The 19,331-nt window shown below is 40.3% G+C and overlaps 1 protein-coding gene and 1 long non-coding RNA gene across 4 annotated transcripts; one reads left to right on the top strand and one right to left on the bottom strand.

Moving 5' to 3' along the window:
* Positions 1 to 185: 185 nt before the first annotated feature.
* gmeb1 (glucocorticoid modulatory element binding protein 1) lies at positions 186 to 17,491 on the top strand. Of its 3 annotated transcripts, none has more exons than XM_082521205.1 (10): positions 186 to 326; positions 3,905 to 4,104; positions 4,244 to 4,296; positions 5,340 to 5,455; positions 6,197 to 6,300; positions 8,387 to 8,535; positions 9,747 to 9,878; positions 10,014 to 10,151; positions 10,446 to 10,568; positions 14,957 to 17,491. In XM_082521205.1, exons 2-10 carry the CDS (start codon positions 3,965 to 3,967, stop codon positions 15,811 to 15,813), a joined length of 1,812 nt encoding a protein of 603 aa, XP_082377331.1. In that variant the 5' UTR covers positions 186 to 326; positions 3,905 to 3,964; the 3' UTR covers positions 15,814 to 17,491. The 3 variants fall into 3 exon arrangements, with proteins under 3 accessions (XP_082377331.1, XP_082377330.1, XP_082377329.1); XM_082521204.1 differs by having other exon boundaries at positions 188 to 326; positions 9,753 to 9,878; positions 10,431 to 10,568; XM_082521203.1 differs by having other exon boundaries at positions 190 to 326; positions 10,431 to 10,568.
* LOC309698635 lies at positions 12,956 to 13,793 on the bottom strand. Its single transcript, XR_014274140.1, has 2 exons — positions 13,387 to 13,793; positions 12,956 to 13,308 (listed from the first exon to the last, which is right to left on the bottom strand). It is a non-coding gene; the product is annotated as an uncharacterized lncRNA (long non-coding RNA).
* Positions 17,492 to 19,331: the final 1,840 nt, after the last annotated feature.

Genomic DNA, 19,331 nt, shown 5'->3' with positions numbered 1-19,331 from the left:
AGCATTTGTCTTCTTAAGTTTAATGCAAGTATAATAGTACCAAAATGATCTATGTAGAGTACACACTGTCATAAATTAACATACAATTCTTTGAGATATGACCAGATAAAACATATATCAAGGTAATACCCACTTATTCTCGCCTGCATATATAGGTTCGCTAATAAGGAGTCACAGTGGTGGTTAAAAACCTGCGGTTTACACAGGGTTTACACGAGAGTGAAAACAGGGCGAGCGCTGTTCAGCAGGAAGTCGAACTATAGCTACTGAGTGCGCATGCTCCGCAGCTCTCCTCTATCTAGGGATGCGTTTGGCTTCTTAAAACGGTAAGAACGAGCTATTTTTTTTACTGTGTGTTTTTAAATATACACAACTGTAAAATAGCGACCGCTCTCGCCACACAAGCTGTAGTTTTAGCGGGGTGGTTTGGGTACATTGCGGAGGGGGTTCAGTCAGCCAGGCTCGAACTGAATGGAGGGGCAACGCCGTCGCCGTGCCGTTGTTTGCTGTACGTGCCGCCGCACAGGGAGACGTCATTTTGAGGGGGAGCGGAGAGTTAAAATGCAGAGTTACGAAGGGACGTACGGTTCATAGACAAGCGGCACGTAGCCGTCACACTGTAAATGCAAAGCTTTACCCGTCTCGGGCAGTGGAGTTCACGCTATTGTTTGGATTCCCACACATCAAGTTACGCCCTTGTGTTAGCCGTAATGGCTACCGTCGAGCCTGGTCTGAGGAGCTCCGACAGCGAAAAGTAGTCAGCTGGCTACAGCGGTAGCGATAACCAAGCCAACTTAGTAAAAGTAATTTATCTGCAGCAAAACGTAAAGGTGTAGTTTTAATTGAGCTGCGAATGGTTTTGTAGCCACTTGTTGGTTAGTAGCCCCCAAAACACGTAAAACTGCGGTTTCTAATGCCTAATGCGCGTGGGAAAAACCCACTCTTGCTGTATTCTACTAAGAAAATGTATCCGTTTAAAAAAATAAAAGCTTGCTTTTCTGGCTATCGTGGTTTCACATTTCGGCAAAACACAGCTTCTGAAAATTTACTAGCCTATATAATCTCGCGTGTAACCCTTACGTGCACACTAGCAAACCGTTACGTAAAAATGACTTATATTAATCCAGTTAATATTAGTCTCAAACAAGTGGACCAGTCAGGCCATTTACAAAACGCGGCATTCTTTGGTTTGAATTAGCTAAGCTCACCTTACTTGGAAACAGCACCTCAACATTGAAATAAGATTTATATTTTAATCTTGGCAGATATTTTTCCAATCCAATTTAAAGTAACATGAGTTCAACTAATGTCAATAGCAGAGTTTCGCAAAGAGTGGGCCATGAAGCCAGGAGCTCTCCTTCAAGAAGTGGTCTCTAAGAAGTCACTAACAATGAAGTAAAAGGAAACGAGTAGTTTTGTGTAATTTAGTTTTTAAATTGCATCAAATATTTACATTTAAACAAAGAGTTATTAATAATAATAATAACAGGATTTGAAAATTTCACATTACTCATCTTATGAGTATTCCTTGGGGCACAATTGTCAGATTTTGAAGCAGGCTACAATTGTCTGGATAATATATACAGGGTGAAACAAATAGTGTTAGGTTGTTTTTGTTGTTTATTTTTTAATCAGCTTGTATATAGCTGCAGAAATATTAGAGATGGCACGATACCACTTTTTTTTTATGTCCGATACTATACCCTAAATTTGGATATCTGCGATCCCGATATAAATCCGATATAGCATATTTTATAATCAATAAAATGTTTTTTTTAAATATCTTGTTGCATTTTGTATAAGTTCATACTCAAGTTTAAAAAAACAAAACAAAACTAAAGCTATTCTGTTATACCTGTATGCAAAAAATACACTGTACCCCAAATATGTCATAGATCAGCAATACTGATCAATCTAATAAACTTAAACCCACACCATCCTCCTTATTCTGGTATTTTAAAGAGTACTTAGTGGAAATATTAAGCAACCTAACTAATAAGGTTGCCAACTCCGAACAAAAAAGGAAAAAAAAAAATAGGGAACCACCCCCCACCCTCTGCCCTATAATGCTTAATTGATATAATCAACTCTAATTTAATGCACATGTAAAAGAAAACGCACAGAAATCAATAATTTTTCTATAATAATTAAATAGATTCAACATCCTCCTTCAGCAGAATTGCAGACTGCACAGATGGTACCTTCCCAAAGGAAAAAGTACTATAGCTTAGTAGGTTATAAATTTGACTTTATAGTTAATAATGGATTTCTATACATTTTACATCAGATGAAAACTTTGGTTGTAAGATTCAGATAATTATTTATTAAAAGCTAGACATGACAATAAGAAAGAAAAGTATGTCTTTGTGCCCTCCTTTTCCCTGTTAATGCCCTACCTGGCCCCCCTGGCAAAACTTTGCTAGATCCGCCCCTGCACAGTTACCAGCCGTCAGCTACGTAGAAAAGGATCCTGGTGTAGAAAGTAATATTAAATAAATTCTAACAACAGCTTGTCTTTGTGGCGCAAAGTGGGCGATACACTAACAAGAGAGACGGACTCGCGACAGAAAAGCCGATCAGCTGATCATTGATCAGTTTCATGATTGAAGTAGCAGCAGGAGAGGGAGAGAATGAGAGGCAGTCGCTCCCAGCATTCGCTGGGAATGCTTCACAAACATTCAGAGATGAACTTACACACATGCTTTACTCATCTGGGATAACTTTCTCGGAGATTAAATTCCGGTTTGGTAGCGAGGCTCCAAATCCTCAGCCAGACCACCGACAGGTCTCGCATGCCATAGCCGCTCTATCACAACGCATACTCCTCCGACGTGCTAAGGTTATGAGCTGGGTTACGCTATGTCGCAGGTTTTGTGAGGTGCTTTTGAGTGGATCGGATTACATTTTTTATTTCTCTCCGATATCCGATCCAGTAATTTAGGTCAGTATCGGACCGATACGTAATATCGGATCAGTCCATCTCTAATAAATATTTGAAACTTACCAGGATTTCTTTTATCTAAGCCACTACAATACAAAAACACAGCTGAAAGTGATGACTGACAAAAGCTTATTAGGATCTGGCCTTACACAGTAGTCAGCCACAGTAAAGAAGTCGATTGTAGTAACTAAGAAAATCTTTTTAGTTGGGTCAAACTTCATCAGGCGTTTCCTGTTCTCCAAGCACAGTGGTAAAGTTTTATGGAAAGAACAATGAAGGCCCCACAGTTCCTGTCAAAATAAATAAAGGTAGTCCAAATCTTCAGGTACAACTTCTGCTGTTTTAGCCAATACAGCTGACTAAATCTGAGTAAATCCAGCTGATGCCAATAAATGTCACATAACTAGTCTTTATTTGTAGGCACGTGTGCACTTACATTCTTATCTCAGCTGGAACGCCTCAATGAATTGAATGTAATCAGTGCAGAGGCTCACTAAATATTCAGGCTTTTTCTTTGTCCTTTGAGGACAAAGTTCGCTAACTCATCAGTCATCTTGGGATGCCTAGAGATACTTCAAGATGGGTTATCAAAGTTTTCTGACTTTAGCTCAAAAAAAGCTTTAAAATATTTTATCCCCTTGAGGTTATTTTGCTCCCACCCTCTTTGAGCTTTTTTTGGAATTCTGCTATAAATTGCATCTTAGTATTTTTGGAGTGTCATGTCTCTTTCTTATAATGTTATACAAGTCAGTTAGCTCACCCAATGTTAGCTAGCAGAAGTTAACTAATAATACCTATGGTGGGCTTTTAAAGATGAGTTAAGGGCTCAGATATTCAGCTATTTGTAGGTGAAGCATTTTTTTCTTAATTTCAGTTTGAACTGAAATGCAAACAATCAGAAAAATGTACAGCCTTTTATAACCATCATCTGCCTTTCTTTTTAATATATTTATGGCTTTTCAGATGAACAAACCCCTAGGTAGCTGTTGCACAGAAGTGGCCCCCTCCCTCTAGTCTACTTCAATGAGTGTGATGGCGACCACTGATGAGGTCACTGTACCTATGGGGGAAGTGGTGATGGTAAAGGACGACAGTGGTGAAGGTGACCCCGATGACCCTAATAAGACTCAGGTCATCCTCCAGCTCCAGCCAATCACCACTGGGTATGTACTGAGAAACTACAATTCACTTCAAAGTTGTATAACACCACAATCAGAGCTACAGAGATTCCAGATGGTCAGTCATTTCCCATGCTTACTCTGCTGTACCAGGAGAAAATGTCCCAACTATCTATCCTTTCAGAGACGAGTCTGCTGAAACAGATGCGGCTGTCATGGCTGTTGAATCTCATTCAGGTAAGTGGTTGTCACTAGAGCAGGGAGATGTGACCAAAAATATTTATCACAATATACATTTGAAAATTTGCGATAACGATATAACTGACGATATAATTGACACTAGACAAAATACTTTACAACTCCACAACTTTATTAGTGCAAAAAAAAAAACATCACTGTATTTTCACATAAACAAGCAGCTGTTTTTTATGTGCATTAAAGTTATATAAAGACGTAACAGTGCAAATTCCTTGCTGACAGTTTAACCAAAAGACATTTCCAGTGGAAACTGGCCGACATATCCTCAGCATAACCATGTATAATATCCACAACACTTAAAAAGAGGTTATACACACACAATACGGTAATATTATGTTGAAGCACAGTACGTATCACTCCGCGAGGCTCCTGCCTACAATAGCTGTAATGCTCCGACAATCCATCAAGCGGTGCGGGTTCGTAGCTTAGCAAAGTCGTACTAAAACATTTGACAGATTTTCGAGCGCCGTGTACGACATGAAATCGTTTCGAGGTCAGTAAACACAACCAGAATTCATACATAAGGCACACGGGATAATAAGGGGCACTGTCGATTTTCAGAAAAATCAAAGGATTGATTTCAAGTGTACCGTATTTTCCAACAAACACGGTAATAACGACGGCCCGCTAGCATGCTGTACCAAAAATAGTGCTTTGTTGTGTATCTGACGGACGAAAGCTAAACCAGTTCCACACCACTGAAGTTGCAGCATTTTTACAAACAAATTCTGGTTCATTTCCTTCAACGATCCGCTTTCGCCCTCCTCATTCTGCTTTTTCCTCCATGTGCGTATGAAAACAAAATCACTGCACATGCGCGTTTTACCCATATTCTATTGCGATATTTCATTTTCCTATCGTTGCCCAACATTATACCGGTGTTACCGTGAACGGTATGATATGTCCCAGCCCTAGTTGTCACAATGATTCAGACAACTTGAGGGATGTAACGATCCATGAGTTTTGCAGATTGCATTACATAAAGCTTGTTGGTAAATGTTGCATACATTTATTCCCTGTAGAGCAAACTGAGGGAGACGACGTTGAAATTGGCTGCCCTATAACGTGTGGTGACTGTAAAGCTGTGCTGCTAGTGAAAAAGTTTGTGTGCCCAGGAATCAATGTGAAATGTGTGAAGGTTAGTATCCCTTTTTTTCTTTTGGCTCACATGGAGTAAAATGACAAGTCATTAAAACATTGCCAAATATAGCAACGTGACAACTAGGTCATTCAATAGACTCTGAGCAGGAAATAAACATGTAGCACCGACAAGTGTCCCACTATATCTACAGAGTCATCCAGTTCATTTCTTCTCACTGCAAGTAGCAGGTTTCAAATAACCATGCTCCAAGCAGACATGGATGAAACGACCGAGCAGTTATGAGATAAATGTTCTCGTTCATGCTTTCACAACAATGCTCATTTTTTGATCGCAGTGTTATGAGTTGAATTACATAGGTCAGACTGTATTTGTAATGAACTACTAAGTCCATTCAATCTTCTGATCCACATGAAATTCTTTGTTGTCTTGTGAGCATCGAGCATACACTTCCATTAAATAGGAAGTGTAGCACTGAAAAAACAGAATTCAGTACATCACATGAAAATTATTATTTAAAGTTGAGAAAACTTATGCATATTTTATATTTTTTTCTCCTGATATAACACAGTAAAAAAATATTTCGCTATTCTAGCTGCTACAATTGCTCATGGTTAGAAGTCTACCATGATTCTAGAACCACAGCATATCTATTACATTTTCATATTAAAGGCCAAAGACAAGACATATGATACTGTAATGTGTTGCTTTTAGTTATTTCTGTTGTTTCATCATTGCACTTATTGAACATATTTACTAAACTGGCAATCTCTCCACTAGTATGAAGACCAGTTGATCAGTCCCAAGCAGTTTGTGCACATTTCTGGAAAAGCTACTCTGAAAGACTGGAAGAGAGCCATCAGGATGGGGGGAGTCATGCTGAGGTGAGGGGATTTGTTTTTGAGACAGAACACTGACATTCTATGGCCCTTAGATGAGCAAGTGCTGGTTGGTTGCGCTGCACCACATGGTAATGAGCTGAGATGTGACTCATCCATCTAGAATAAATATTCAAATGTTCTTCTGTGGCTCTGTGACAGGAAACTAACAAGCCACTGTTGCCTCACTTCTGAGTGTGAGTGAGATGATAACGATAAACCACGGGCCTTCCTGTCTCTTTGACTGGTCGAAATAGATTTTTCTATATCACGTTTAAGCTGCGCTAATCAGTATTACAATGAAATGTATGTTGCCTGTAGTGGAAAACCTGACTGTGATCATTGTGTCTTGCAGATAAATTCATGGATAATTATTTAGTTTCAGGGATACACTACCGTTTGGATGAGTAAAGTAGACTTATTTTATTAATGTAAAAAACCCTCTGTGTGTGCTGTGACTTAGCCGTATATTGCTTCAGTGATCACATGGCTTTTGGAAGACTGCACTGCAAATAATACAGTTTGCGTTATTATACACACTTTTCAGTTTCTTGGATTTATTTGACATCATTTGACAACAATATTTCATCTATGCTTTACATCTTGTGTAGTGATCAACTCAGTTTGACAGATATTGAATCATTTTCATGCCTTTGACATTTGTGTCTGGACTTGGATAAAATTAGTTGTTGGTTTCTAGCAGTGAAAGAATGAGCAAAGTGGGGTTTTTTCACATTGAGTTTTCTATTTCAAATTGATGAATTGTGTCACAGCTATTTTCAATCTCTCTTGCAGTCTAAAGGTTACTAGTCTGTCACCAACAATGTGCAGGGTTAAGATTCTCTTTACTGGGTAGAACATCTGTATATGCGCCTCTAATTAAAAGCACAGGAGAAGCAGAGGATTTTGACTATCCAAAAAAAAAAAAACTGCAGCTTTACATAGATGCAACAGTGTCTCCTTCTGACCAGTGACTCTTATATGGTTACTGGCAATGGCACAGCATCTCCTGTCATGTGGACGCACTGCAGGCAGTCAGAGCCAGTATTGTTTTGTTTTGTTTGTTTTTTTGGGGGGGGGGCGGGGATAAACTTGTGATCAAAACCTTTTTTTTTTATTTGGGTTTTTTTATTGAACATTTAAATAAATTTACTAAACAATGAAATGAAAGCTACACATTCGAAATAATACCAAAATAAGATTTCATTATATTAAGTAAATACAGAGAGTGAGCTGCCTTGGTAGAGGGTTGTGCTCTCGCAGTGCTTGTTGTTTTACAACTGTTTTGGCTGTAGATCAGTGAAATAATGCAGTCCAGCAAAACTGGCAACAATCAGCACTAAAACACAGCATTAAATTAACATGTGGAATAGCCCTGCAGCAATGTTAAAATAAGAAAGTGGAAATAAATGCAGGAATATGCACACACTTAAACCAAGACCAACATTTTTCATGTTCTTGTCTCATGTTCTTGTCTCATGTTCTTGGCATGAGACAAAATAGTTGGGACACATTTTATGAAGTGTCTTAAAGCAGTGGGCATAAAACTCCCTTTTTTTTTTTTTTTTTTTTGAACTGTTGTCGTTCAACCAGGAAATACTTTTGAGAGATACACAAAGACAGAGAGACTGTCACACTAAAAAGCAGCAGCTTTAAAACATGCACCTTCTAAAGCTTCTATCAGCTGCACAGTAACTCTAGAATACAGGTTTGCACAGAACACCAACTGTGGATTTTGCCCTGCCAGTATGGAAAGGACTGCTGTAAGCAAAACTTGATTTAAATGCATACAGATATTGCATGTATTGCAGACGCACTGCTTAAGTCTGTTGCACATTTTATGTAAACCTCTTCTAATATTCTCTCCAGGATATCTGTGTGGGCAACTCTCAGACACGACTTAGTTGTTGCACTTTACACAGTTGCTCCTGTGGTTATTAGTTCCAAACAGAATAAGTGTAGTGAAAGAAAGGCACTGCACTGGATCTTCACTTCTAAAAGATGCAAATGTTTTTGACAACGATGAAAGCATCTCTGGTCAAACAAACATGTTTTCCCCTTTTTTATATATTTCCTCATTTCTGTTCTCCAGAAAAATGATGGATTCCGGTCAGCTGGACTTCTACCAGCACAGCACTCTGTGCACTAACACATGTCGCAGCACCAAGTTTGACCTTTTAATAAACAACACACGCTTCCCTCCTGATGGCACCGGACTTACCACACCTACATCCTCTCAAGGTAAAAATCTGAATATAGTGTATTATTGTGCCTTACAATATAAAGCGCCTTGAGGCAACTGTTGTTGTGATTTCATGCTGTATAAATACATTTGAATTGAACTGACTAGAAGGTGCAGTGAGTCCAGATTTGCTCATTTAAACAGCAGTGATGTTATAGTCCATAACTGAGTATTTTGTTATATTTGTTGTGTTTTTCAGTCAAAAGATAGGTTTAACATAAGGGCCACTGACTGTTTCTACTAGGCACAGTTACAAGTTTACTTCTAAACCCTTATTTAAAAGTCCTTTATGCGGTCTGCGTTTTTACAGAAAAGAAACATATGAGCTTGCTGAAAGAATGTGGAGGTTTTTTAGTGTCATGGAAAACAAAGCAGGAGGATGATGCTGGTGGTGGAGCTCTCCACAATACAAGCGTTTCTCTAGACTGAAAATAAATGTGTGCAAACTGCACAATGTGTTTAGGTGCACCTGTGCTCATGTAAACTATTATAAGAGTCAACAAAAGCTGCTTCTGCTTTTCTAAACAAAAATCTGATAACACAACAACAGTGAAGATGACATTGTCATTAGTGGTGTAATTTACAGCGCAGCCTCTCCTCTCTGTCTGACACAAACAGCACAAAATCGAGACATTGAACCCAGCTGGAGAAAACGATAGCGTCCTTCTAGAGTTGATAGCAACGGGGCTCATTGCTGTTACCTTCATGGCTACAGAGCCAACAGCAGTATTATCAAACCACCTGTTCAACAAGCTTAGTGGTGAAGAAAAGCAATATTTTCACCTGCTTTCATCCAACACTGACATGTTTTACAGTGACAGCGCAGCTGAATGAAAGAATAATTAAAAAAAGAAAATCTGTCTGTCTGCAGACAAATTGCTTATTTAGTTTGGCTTGATCTTCTAAGTTTTTATAATTTCCTGCAAACTACTGCTGGGTGTTTAATACACTGCATATCATTTAATGCTTTAGGTGATAATTATTCAGCCCACACAAAGAAATGATATGATACAGAAAACTGCTAATTAACTGTGAGACATGATGAAAGCTGCCCAGCAGGATATAAGGTAAAATTAACAACAACAAAAAAAAGATCACTAAAGATAAAGAAGTGTGGTGGGGGAATGTGACACTGAAGTTTGGCTCCCTCTTAAATCCAGAATTGCATTTAAAATTCTTCTCCTCAGTCATGTCTGTTGTCTTGTACAAGTTACAGGTCAGGTGATCCTGGGTAATGGTGGGGCAGCTGCAGAAGACCGAGCAAAGGTCCTGAGCGGGAAGTTGGACTGGAGCTCAAGTTCATCGGAGTCTGCAGACAAAAAGGGATCAGCTGAGATCTCTGGTAACACTGAGCACACATCCAAACACAGATTAAGAGTATAATAACAGCACGGAGATGGAAATCATCTCCAACAGCATGGATATATGTAACACTGTGTGTGAGTAAGATTGCTCTGTGTTGTCTGTTTGTCCGCAGAGGACACACTGAACTTTTGGAAGGGCATTGCAGATGTGGGTTTGTTGGGTGAAGTGGTGACCAACATCAACACGGAGCTTGTGGAGCTGTTAAACAGCGTGCAGCAGCGCATGGATCCGGCCAGCCTACAGGACACAGGTGCAGAACGACGCCAACATGCACTGGGAAACTGCATCGCCAAAACAGAGGCGTTGTGTGGGACACACTCTGACCTATGTGAATAAGAAATGCATGGAAAGAAAGAGCAAATTCAGCTGCTGTTGGAAACTGAAAATGACTGTCCAACAGCAGAAAGCTTTTTAGAAAAGCTTCTTTTAGAGTAATACCACACTGATTTACTGTGCAAACAGCTGAATCTGTTCCTCCTTTCTGACTGACCAAGTAATTTTTTTTGATTGCTTGCTGCACTGATCCCAGATTCCTGTCTGGTAGAGGTGGCCGTGCTCAGTAACCTCGCCCAGGTCTTCGATCTGCTCGATGTGGTCAAGAAGATTGTGGAGAGGAGAAAGCAGCAGACGGATCCCAGTCAGGAGCAGGTGCTCAGCATGCTCACCAGTGAGTACAGAACACAAACAAGGCTCTACTTCAGGAGCTGCCACATAGAGCCGCTAAATTCATACGAATTTTATTTAAATCATTTTTATAGAGCCAATTGTTAAAAACAATCATGGCTTTACGTAATAAAGTAAAGGGAAATTGAATTAAACTGCAGTAATCATGTGAGTCTCAGTTAGCAAGCACTTTTGCAAGAGTGGGAAGGAAGATTTCTCTTTTAACAGGAAAGGAGGGGCAGCCTTCTGCTGATGGGGATTGAGGAGAGGAAGAAGGCAAAAAAAAAAGAAAGAGCACAGAGAGTGACCCTGAATAGCTTATAGAAGACATGCTTAGCGGATCCTAGGAAATCCCCTAGCAGCCTGAGCCCAAAGTAGCATAACTAAGTGATGGTTAAGTGACAGTTGAGGTTTGAGGCTAAATTCAAAACCATCGAAAGATTGAATTTGTCTCCTGAATCCAAACTGGCAGCTGGTTCCACAGGGAGGGGCTTAACAGCTGAAGGCTCTGCCTTTCATTCTACTTTTGGAAATTAGGAAGTGTAAGTGTTGTACTGGGATAAATTGGTACTGTGAGGTCTTCGGGATATTTAAGGACAATCTTTTAGGACTTTGCACATGCCAATGAGAATGATCTTGAAGTAATTTCTGGTTGGAAGACATGTGGTCATATGGTACACTTGTGCTGGTGTCCTGGATGAATTGTAGCCTTTTCAGGGACCTTTTAGAGCACCCTGATAATCAGTAGTTACACTAGTCCAACCTCTATGTAACAAATGCATGAACTAGCATCCCTCTGAGTCAGGATGTTGTCATAGTGCAGAGATAAGTGAAGGTAATCCTAGATGTCTGTTTAATGTGTCAGTTAAAGAAAAACCCAATCAAAGATGACTCCAAGGTTCCTGACAGTGCTATTGAAGGTCAAGATAATGCCAATCATAGTAAATAGTTGTTTAGGCATGTTTCATGCATCAAATCTAGCAGCTTGGGTTTGAGTCCAACCTGCAGCCCCTTGCTGCATGTCTCCCCATGCGCACGCTCCCCATTTTTCCTGTCTACTCCTCAAAAAGGCAAAAAGCCAAAAGTCAATGGCTTTATTGTTACATATATGTGGGAAAACAAGTTACTTTTGTTTGTTATTGGTGAGAGACATGAGGTTTAAAAGAAAAAGACAAAAATAGAGAATCAAAATTTGGTTTCAGTCCATCTTGAGTTCCACTCTTTGATTAAGCAAAATTCTTCAGACAGTTGTTCTAATTTGCAATCTTTCAGTTCCTGATTGTGAGGCTTTTGCTCCCAAATGCACTACACCAGCGGTCCCCAACCCCCGGGCCTCGGACCAGTACCGGTCCGTGAGTCGTTTGGTGCCGGGCCGCGAGAGTTGATGCTCAGGTGTGAAATGTATAGTTTTCAGGGTTTTTATCGGTTTTCAGCGTTATTTTGTTATCCTTTTTATCGTTAACTCGGTTTTCCTGGGTCTTTTCACGTGTGTTATGAACAACTCTTCTATTTTTCAGTACCGGTACTAGTTTTATTTTGTTGTATTTATCCGCGACACCTTAAAGGCCGGTCCGTGAAAATATTGTCGGGCATAAACCGGTCCGTGGCCCAAAAAAGGTTGGAGACCGCTGCACTACACCATTACCCAGCAATAATTAAAAGGTTGTGTGCTGCAGATCATCATTATTATCACTATATCATTTTAAAAAATAAAATGCAGCCACAGTCACACTATAACTGTTCTCTTTACACATTTTTCTGATAAAATGAGCAGTGACACATAGGGATGGGTATTGATAAGATTTTAACGATTCCGATTCCATTTTCGATTCTGTTTAACGATTCGATTCTTTATCGATTCTCTTATCGATTCTTTTTTTAAAAAAAAAAAAAGGAGAACACTAAGGTCGATTAGCTCAGAGCTTTGTTTTATATCTTCTCTTTGAACAAGATAGAAATTTAGGAGTAACATGGCCTTACAAACCCAACAGTGAGATCTTGAGAGATCCAGCCTACGGCTCTTCAATGGGGTGTCACAGGGTCCCCAGGAAAAAAAAATTGTAAATGTAAAATAATAAAATAAATATTCTTGTGAGACATATCACATATTGACGGGGTCGGGTTATGTTAAAAAGTATAAATTGTTATACTTTGTTCATTGGTTCAAAGGTACCCCACACTTCTTTTTTTGTTTGCTTGTTTGTTCTGGTGTATTTTTCATTTGAACTGCCAGAGTACTCATATTTACAAGATGGCATTGAACGCCCCATTGGTGTATCAGGAAAACTATTTTGTACGTATGTTCCTTGAAGGGGATTGAAGTCGTTCTTTTTTCCACCGCAGCGAAGGGCTAGGAGTAGGAGAGGAGCTGCTGTATGTTTTTGTTATCGAATCGATCTGATTGTGAAATAAAGCATATGCAGTGAGAAAGCAACTCCAGGAGTCATCCCTGCCTTAAAGCTGCAACATTCTTCTGTAGCAATAACAAAGTATAACATAAATTGTTCTGTGGCAATTACACAAGAATATCCAGTAATGTCCCTGCCTACAATTAAACACATTCACTTACCAAAAATCGGGGGCATCTGCTGTAGCAAATGGGTGCAAGCCTTTGACCACAAACTTAGACACTGCTCGGTGACATTAGTCTATCCTGGCCTGAAAGGAGACGCTACCGGTAGACTGCAGCGAGAACTGCCAGCGAGCGCCAGCCAGACTCTGTCTGTCTCTCTCATCATGGTCACCTACATGTACAGTAATGGCAGGTCTTGTAATAAGGCAGATTGCGCTAACATAATATGCACTGTTAGTTGATTATTTACCTGCCGCATTAACGGGAGAGGACGTGCAAACGTTAGCGCTGCTGCTGGGTTGAGAGTCACGAGTCCGGAGCGGAATTAAAAACGCGTGTCATCGCGTGTTTTGTGAGCAAATGCTTTTGCATATTCGTAGTGTTTCCTCCCTTAAATGAAATATCTACTTTGCAAGTTGCCCTGTTGTCATCGGTTCTCATAAAGTATAATCAAACTTTTGAGCGTTTGAGCCGCTTAGGCGCCATGTTTCCTGCCAGGTAAATGACGCTCCGCAACGTGGTGACGTCATTCGGGGCGACTGGAATCGATAAGGGAATCGTTTGCAAAAATGGCAAACGATTCCAAGGAATTGAAACAGTGGGAACCGGTTCTCAACAAGAACCGGTTTTCGATACCCATCCCTAGTGACACAGGTCAGTGACAGCAGCTGTGCTTTGAGTCTGACTATATTGATAATGAAAAAGAGTGATGACTCCCACTGCGCCCATCCGAGGTAATAACAGTCAAGATCATTTTCCCAGATGGTGTACAGTCTTGCTTCCTCCATGACTGGATATCATTTTTGGGTTCTTATTTTTTTATTTATTTACCTCTGTGTCCAACCTCCCTCCAAGTCATTTTTTATTTGTCAATTATGGACCAAGTTTACGGAGAATTTAGGGGTATTTGTTTTAGTTTTTTTTGTTTTTTTTTTGTTTTTTTTACAAACAAGGTAGGATCATCGCTGTATAGAAATTAAATTAGATTTATCATTTGCCTGAACCAAGACAGTGATGGTCTCGGTTGGCGCTCCTTGAACCCAGAGGGAAGCAAATGGAAGCTTTGCTTTTATGCTGAACACTGATGGAGAGTTAACTGGCTACATAGAAAATAAGGAAAAAAAATAATTACGTGAATGCAGAAAGACGCAGACACAGTTTGTATAAAGGATCCAGAGAACACATAAGAGGTTTGGATATCTGGTTAATATTAGTCACTTTAGAATCACCAGTTAACCCAACTCCATATGTTCTCTTTGGACTGTGTGAGGAAGCCAAAGTCCCAGCAGACATGGAGGGAACATCCACACAGAAAGTCCGCGACTAGCTGGTGGATTAGAACCCAGTACCTTCATGCTGTGAGGCAACAGTGTTAACCACTACACCACTGTGTCACCCAATGTGACAAAGTTTACACTAAATACTTTCTGTTGCCAGTCAAAGTTAACAAATAACAGCTCTGGTGCGTAACGTCGTAAATCAATTCAGAATCCTAACAGATAGTTCATGACTTTTGACTCATAACAGTCAAAATTTCCGTGTGAATATATTTTTATTTCACACATCTATCATGTTACTCAAAACTGTTTTTGAATACTTAAAATGAAGAATGACGTTTTTATTGAGTTAGGGTTTTTGTTGTGAAATTAGATTTGACATTTGCTGGATTATACATGCCTAGCCTGTCTGACGAATATTGATATTAGAGATCAATATAAGAACGTGCACGTTGTAATCTTGTAAAAATCTGCCCGGCTGAAAATGAATGCATTCTTGTGGTTGACTCAGCCCTCACTGTCAGTCCTGTCATGTCTCTGCAGACCTGGAGGTGCAGCTGGAAGAACAGAAGAAGCAGCAGCAAGTACGAGCTCTTCTCACCTGCCCCCAGCCTGCCAAAAACAAAACTTCCACTAAACGCCCGACCAAGCGGCCTCGACTCCAGAGACCTGCCTCCACCACCACCCTCCTGACCACCCCTATAAACCAGCAAGCCACTCTGCAGCCTCAGCAGTTCACCGTTCTTTCACCCATCTCTCTGTCCTCAGTGGGGCAGCCATTCACCGTGGCAGGCCTACCTATTGCCTCGCTGTCCCAGTCCTCCAACACAGTCACATTACTCCCTGCCGGCTCGCAGGTCTTCACCCGCTACATGGTGGCTGGAGATGGTAAGACAGAAACCATCACCCTGCATCCGTCCTCAGGTTTGACACTGGTTGGCACCACCGCTTTGCAGGACTCCAGCCAACTGGGCACAGTAATGAGCCCCATGGAGCTGGTGCAGCTAAGCCAGCAGGCCAGCGGTGCAGAGGTGGTGCCCATAGAAGGCCAAGTGGTAGACGGCACCATGCTAGTGCAACAGGAGGTGATGCAGGGGGAAGTGGAGGGCAGCCAGGAACACACGGTCATTGAGATCAATCCAACTCCTGTGGAGCAGGCAGTGGGAGTGATGGAGCTCCAGCTGACCGGGGAGTCAGGCAGAGAAGGGGCCACCATGGTGGTCCAGAGTGGGGTGGAGATGACCATGTCGGCAGAGACGGAGGAGGAGACTCAGCACCAGCTGCAGGAGGCACACACTGAAAGGGTTCAGGAGGTGCAACTGGATGCTAGCGGACACCTGTCGCACGTACAGATAGTGGTGATAGGAGAAAACACTCAGGAAGAAAACAAGGTCAAATAAGACACAACCATCTTTATCCAGCACAGCAGGTATGAACTCATGGACTGAGCCATCACGGACTCGACAAACTGTAAATACACAGGATTTCCAAATCCACAAATTGCCTTGGACTAAAACCAAGCTTTAGGGTAGCCATTTTTCCTTTTTTGTGTCTTTGGACATGCTCCGCTAAGCTTGTTCATTTTTATTGAAGCAAAGAGGGATCTGCAATATATGAAATGCTTATGTTTGTTTTCCAGTTGAAGGTTCGAGCATATAATGACTTGGCTCTAAAATTTATAGTTTTGGCCATTATTTCTGTTCTTTTTTTTATTTTAACCCTGTACTCACCAAAGTAACTGCTACTGAAATCTGGGAACACTGGGACTGTGACTTCAAAGAAACTTGTACGCTTTAAAATCCACAAATTTTTGATGTGATAATTATGAAGTTAAAGATAAATGTATTTAGAAGCTTAACACACACAGCAAAACATGACGCCTGCATGTGTTAGATGATGTTGAAGTGAAGCAAATGCTGTGCGAAATCCCCGCTTTTACTTTGATTACAATGTCTACATAGAGTTTGGGACAGCACATACTTTGATCTTAAATCGGTGCACATGTTTTGTTTATGAGCTGTTCCACACCATCAGTCCAGTTCACATCAAACTGTTTCACACAATGTCTTCATGTCTCTTTTTTCCCGATTAACCAGACAGGCACAGTAAAATATCCATCAAACATTGTTTTTCCTCAGTAAAAAGAAAAGTTAAATATTTCAAATCCTGACAGATAAGATAAGAGAATACTTGGATGTTTTACTTGAAAATGACCTGAATTATAAATATATTTATTCAATTTTCTGCTGATGGACTGATGGTCCCTGGGGGTCTAATAATAAGGAAAATAATGGCCAAAAGTATACAAATGGGATCATGTCTTTATGAACTATAATTTTACTTCAAGCCTCTGCGAACAACCTGAGGTCAGGAGAAAGCACTGTAACAGTAAAGTCAACATGGACGGCTTTAGAAAAGGTGCTGATGATCAGTCAGATTGGGCAGCGGCAGTCTGCAAGTCCCTTCTGTTCATCAGACTCGTTACCAGTAACAGTGTTGGTGTTACCTGAGGCTAGGAGGAATTGCACTCTGTTTTGCGTGGTAGTTTTGCAAACTGTTTTTGTTTTTGCACTGTGTGACATCCTCATGGGACTATAGGAGGATGTTGGCAGTGATGCCTGCTCTCGCTCTCAACACTTCAGAGGAAACAGACTGAACTCCTTACTGGAGCGGTATCATTTATCCACATACTGTATTCTCATCAGTTTCATGCTGCCTGATAAATCTTCTCCACTCTTCATTTATTGTGAACACCTGTTGCTTTTTTTCCGTATCTTGGATAGTGTGAGCTACTGGACTGATTGTTCAACTGAGGATATAAAAGAACATAATATACTCAATGTCAGACTTGCCTGTATTTTACACTTGTCAAGTGGTATTTTATTTATTAGCTTTCAAAACTGAAGTTTAAGGAGCAGATATGGGTTCATTTGAGCTCTTGGTTAAAGCTCACATCAACAAAAACCTGTTCATGACTTGTGCTTTTTCCAATAATTTAATTTAAAAAGATAAGAGTATTTGCATACTGACTTTGTAATGTGTTTTAATATCAGATTAAAACAAACCAAAAAAAGATAAGTAGTATTTTTTTTTTTTTATTTCACCACCAGAGTGCGCTGTTTGATCACTCCACTACGGGCTTTAGACGATCTGCATTAGTAGATGGTGGAAATGGTCTGCTGCTATAATCTCCAACTCCATGTGTCAGACTTATTGTGGAGCATGACTTAATCTGGGCTGCTATGGACTGATGTGCAGGCCTTCTGGAGGATGAGTCGTGCTGACAGGGCACAGGGCTTCACTGGTTATTACGTTTCGCTGCTCTTGTAGCCCTTAACGCTCTCCGACAGGCTACATAAGGGGAAGGCGTGAGGATTTTGGTTGAGCACAAAGACAGACAAATACACAACCACGAGGCTGAGAAAGACCTAGACGAACTTATTATATGTGGAGTACAAAAAGAGAAAAGGCATCAGTGGTTTGATTGTCGAGCAGCTGGGGGGCCCGGTTAATGCTAAAAGGCTGAGACACTGAAACAGTATAAACACTGTGTGGTGTGGAAAAGGAATAATCATGAAGTGTTCAACAGACTGCGTTGCATGTTTTGCACAAGACAAAGAAATCAGGCTGAGCGCAGGCATCAGTTGCATGTCTGAAATGTCTTAACGTCTCTGGAGGCGATAAAAGGTTGTTAAAAGAGAGGTTACCACGGCTGACATGTTGTCGGTATCACCTCGGCCTTAACAGCTTTAGCTGAGAATAAATCCTTGAACTTGACATCTGGTAGTCAGTGTGCCCTACAGGCAAGGTGGCTTCAAGCTATATCTATAACACCAGGGGAGGAAAAATCTGCCAGAACATATCGGACTTGGAATTTTGTAAAAATTTATTTATATGTGTTCTTAGTCATGAACAGGAATTTGTAACAAATATGTAACTGATGTAATTCAATATATTTCACACCATCAGCACATATTTTGACCAGAAAAGGGGAAAGATACATTGAGATCTTGAAAAAAATACATTAATTCGTAAAGTATTGAAAAAGTGACTGAACTGAAGTGTGACATGTGTTATCCAAACCTGGGTCTCTGGGTTAAGTGGCAAATTGAATAACCCCACCACTAAACCGTCCTTCAGACCTCCAAATGTCAGCTTTCTCGCCCTGTAAAAGAAAATCTGAATTACATGGACACAAATCAGTACGCATGAGACCAGAGAGATGAAAAATCATGTTCCAGGATAAGAATCAATAGATCAGAGGTCATTACTGCCTTGAGCCTACGTTGCGCAGTCTGTGTTTACATGTTAAAAAGAAGCTGACACTCGAGAATGAGAATCAGTTATACTGGAAAAGTACACTTAAGCCATAATAGCCCCCCAAAAATCTGTAAGATTCTCACCAGGAAGCCTGTTTAAAAAAATGTTTTAAATAATTTTTTAGGAGAGTCCACAGAGTCAACAAAGTGGTAGTACTGTTTTGTAAGAAGCTAAAGCCTGGCCATTTAGTATGTTAATACAAGAATTCTAAAACTAAAATATATCGGGGGAAATTATAACAAGTAGAAGTAGAAAATAGAAGTGATTTGAGCTCACTTGCTAGAATGTTTTAATTGTCTGGCTGCAGCATTTTCTATAGCTTAGAGGCGTAAAAGAGACGATTTGTCCAACACAGTAAATACAGCACTGCAATAATCTAGATACAATGACACAAATGTATGAGTAATTTTTTCCAGTTCAGTTGAGGAGACCATATATCACAATATAGAAATGTTCCTTTAATAAAAGACACACAAGTGAGACCCAGAGAAATATCAAATATTACACCAAGTAACAATAGGTATTGCTAGAGAGCCAGTTACTAACTTGGGTGAAAATAGTGGGCTAGGGCAGATAACCTATCCGCCTGAGGCTTAAA

Source organism: Aulonocara stuartgranti, assembly GCF_965226115.1.
Source record: "Aulonocara stuartgranti genome assembly, chromosome: 22".
NCBI classification, from domain to species: domain Eukaryota; kingdom Metazoa; phylum Chordata; class Actinopteri; order Cichliformes; family Cichlidae; genus Aulonocara; species Aulonocara stuartgranti.
Note: the sequence above shows the minus strand (reverse complement) of the source record. Positions and strands in the feature narration are given on the sequence as shown.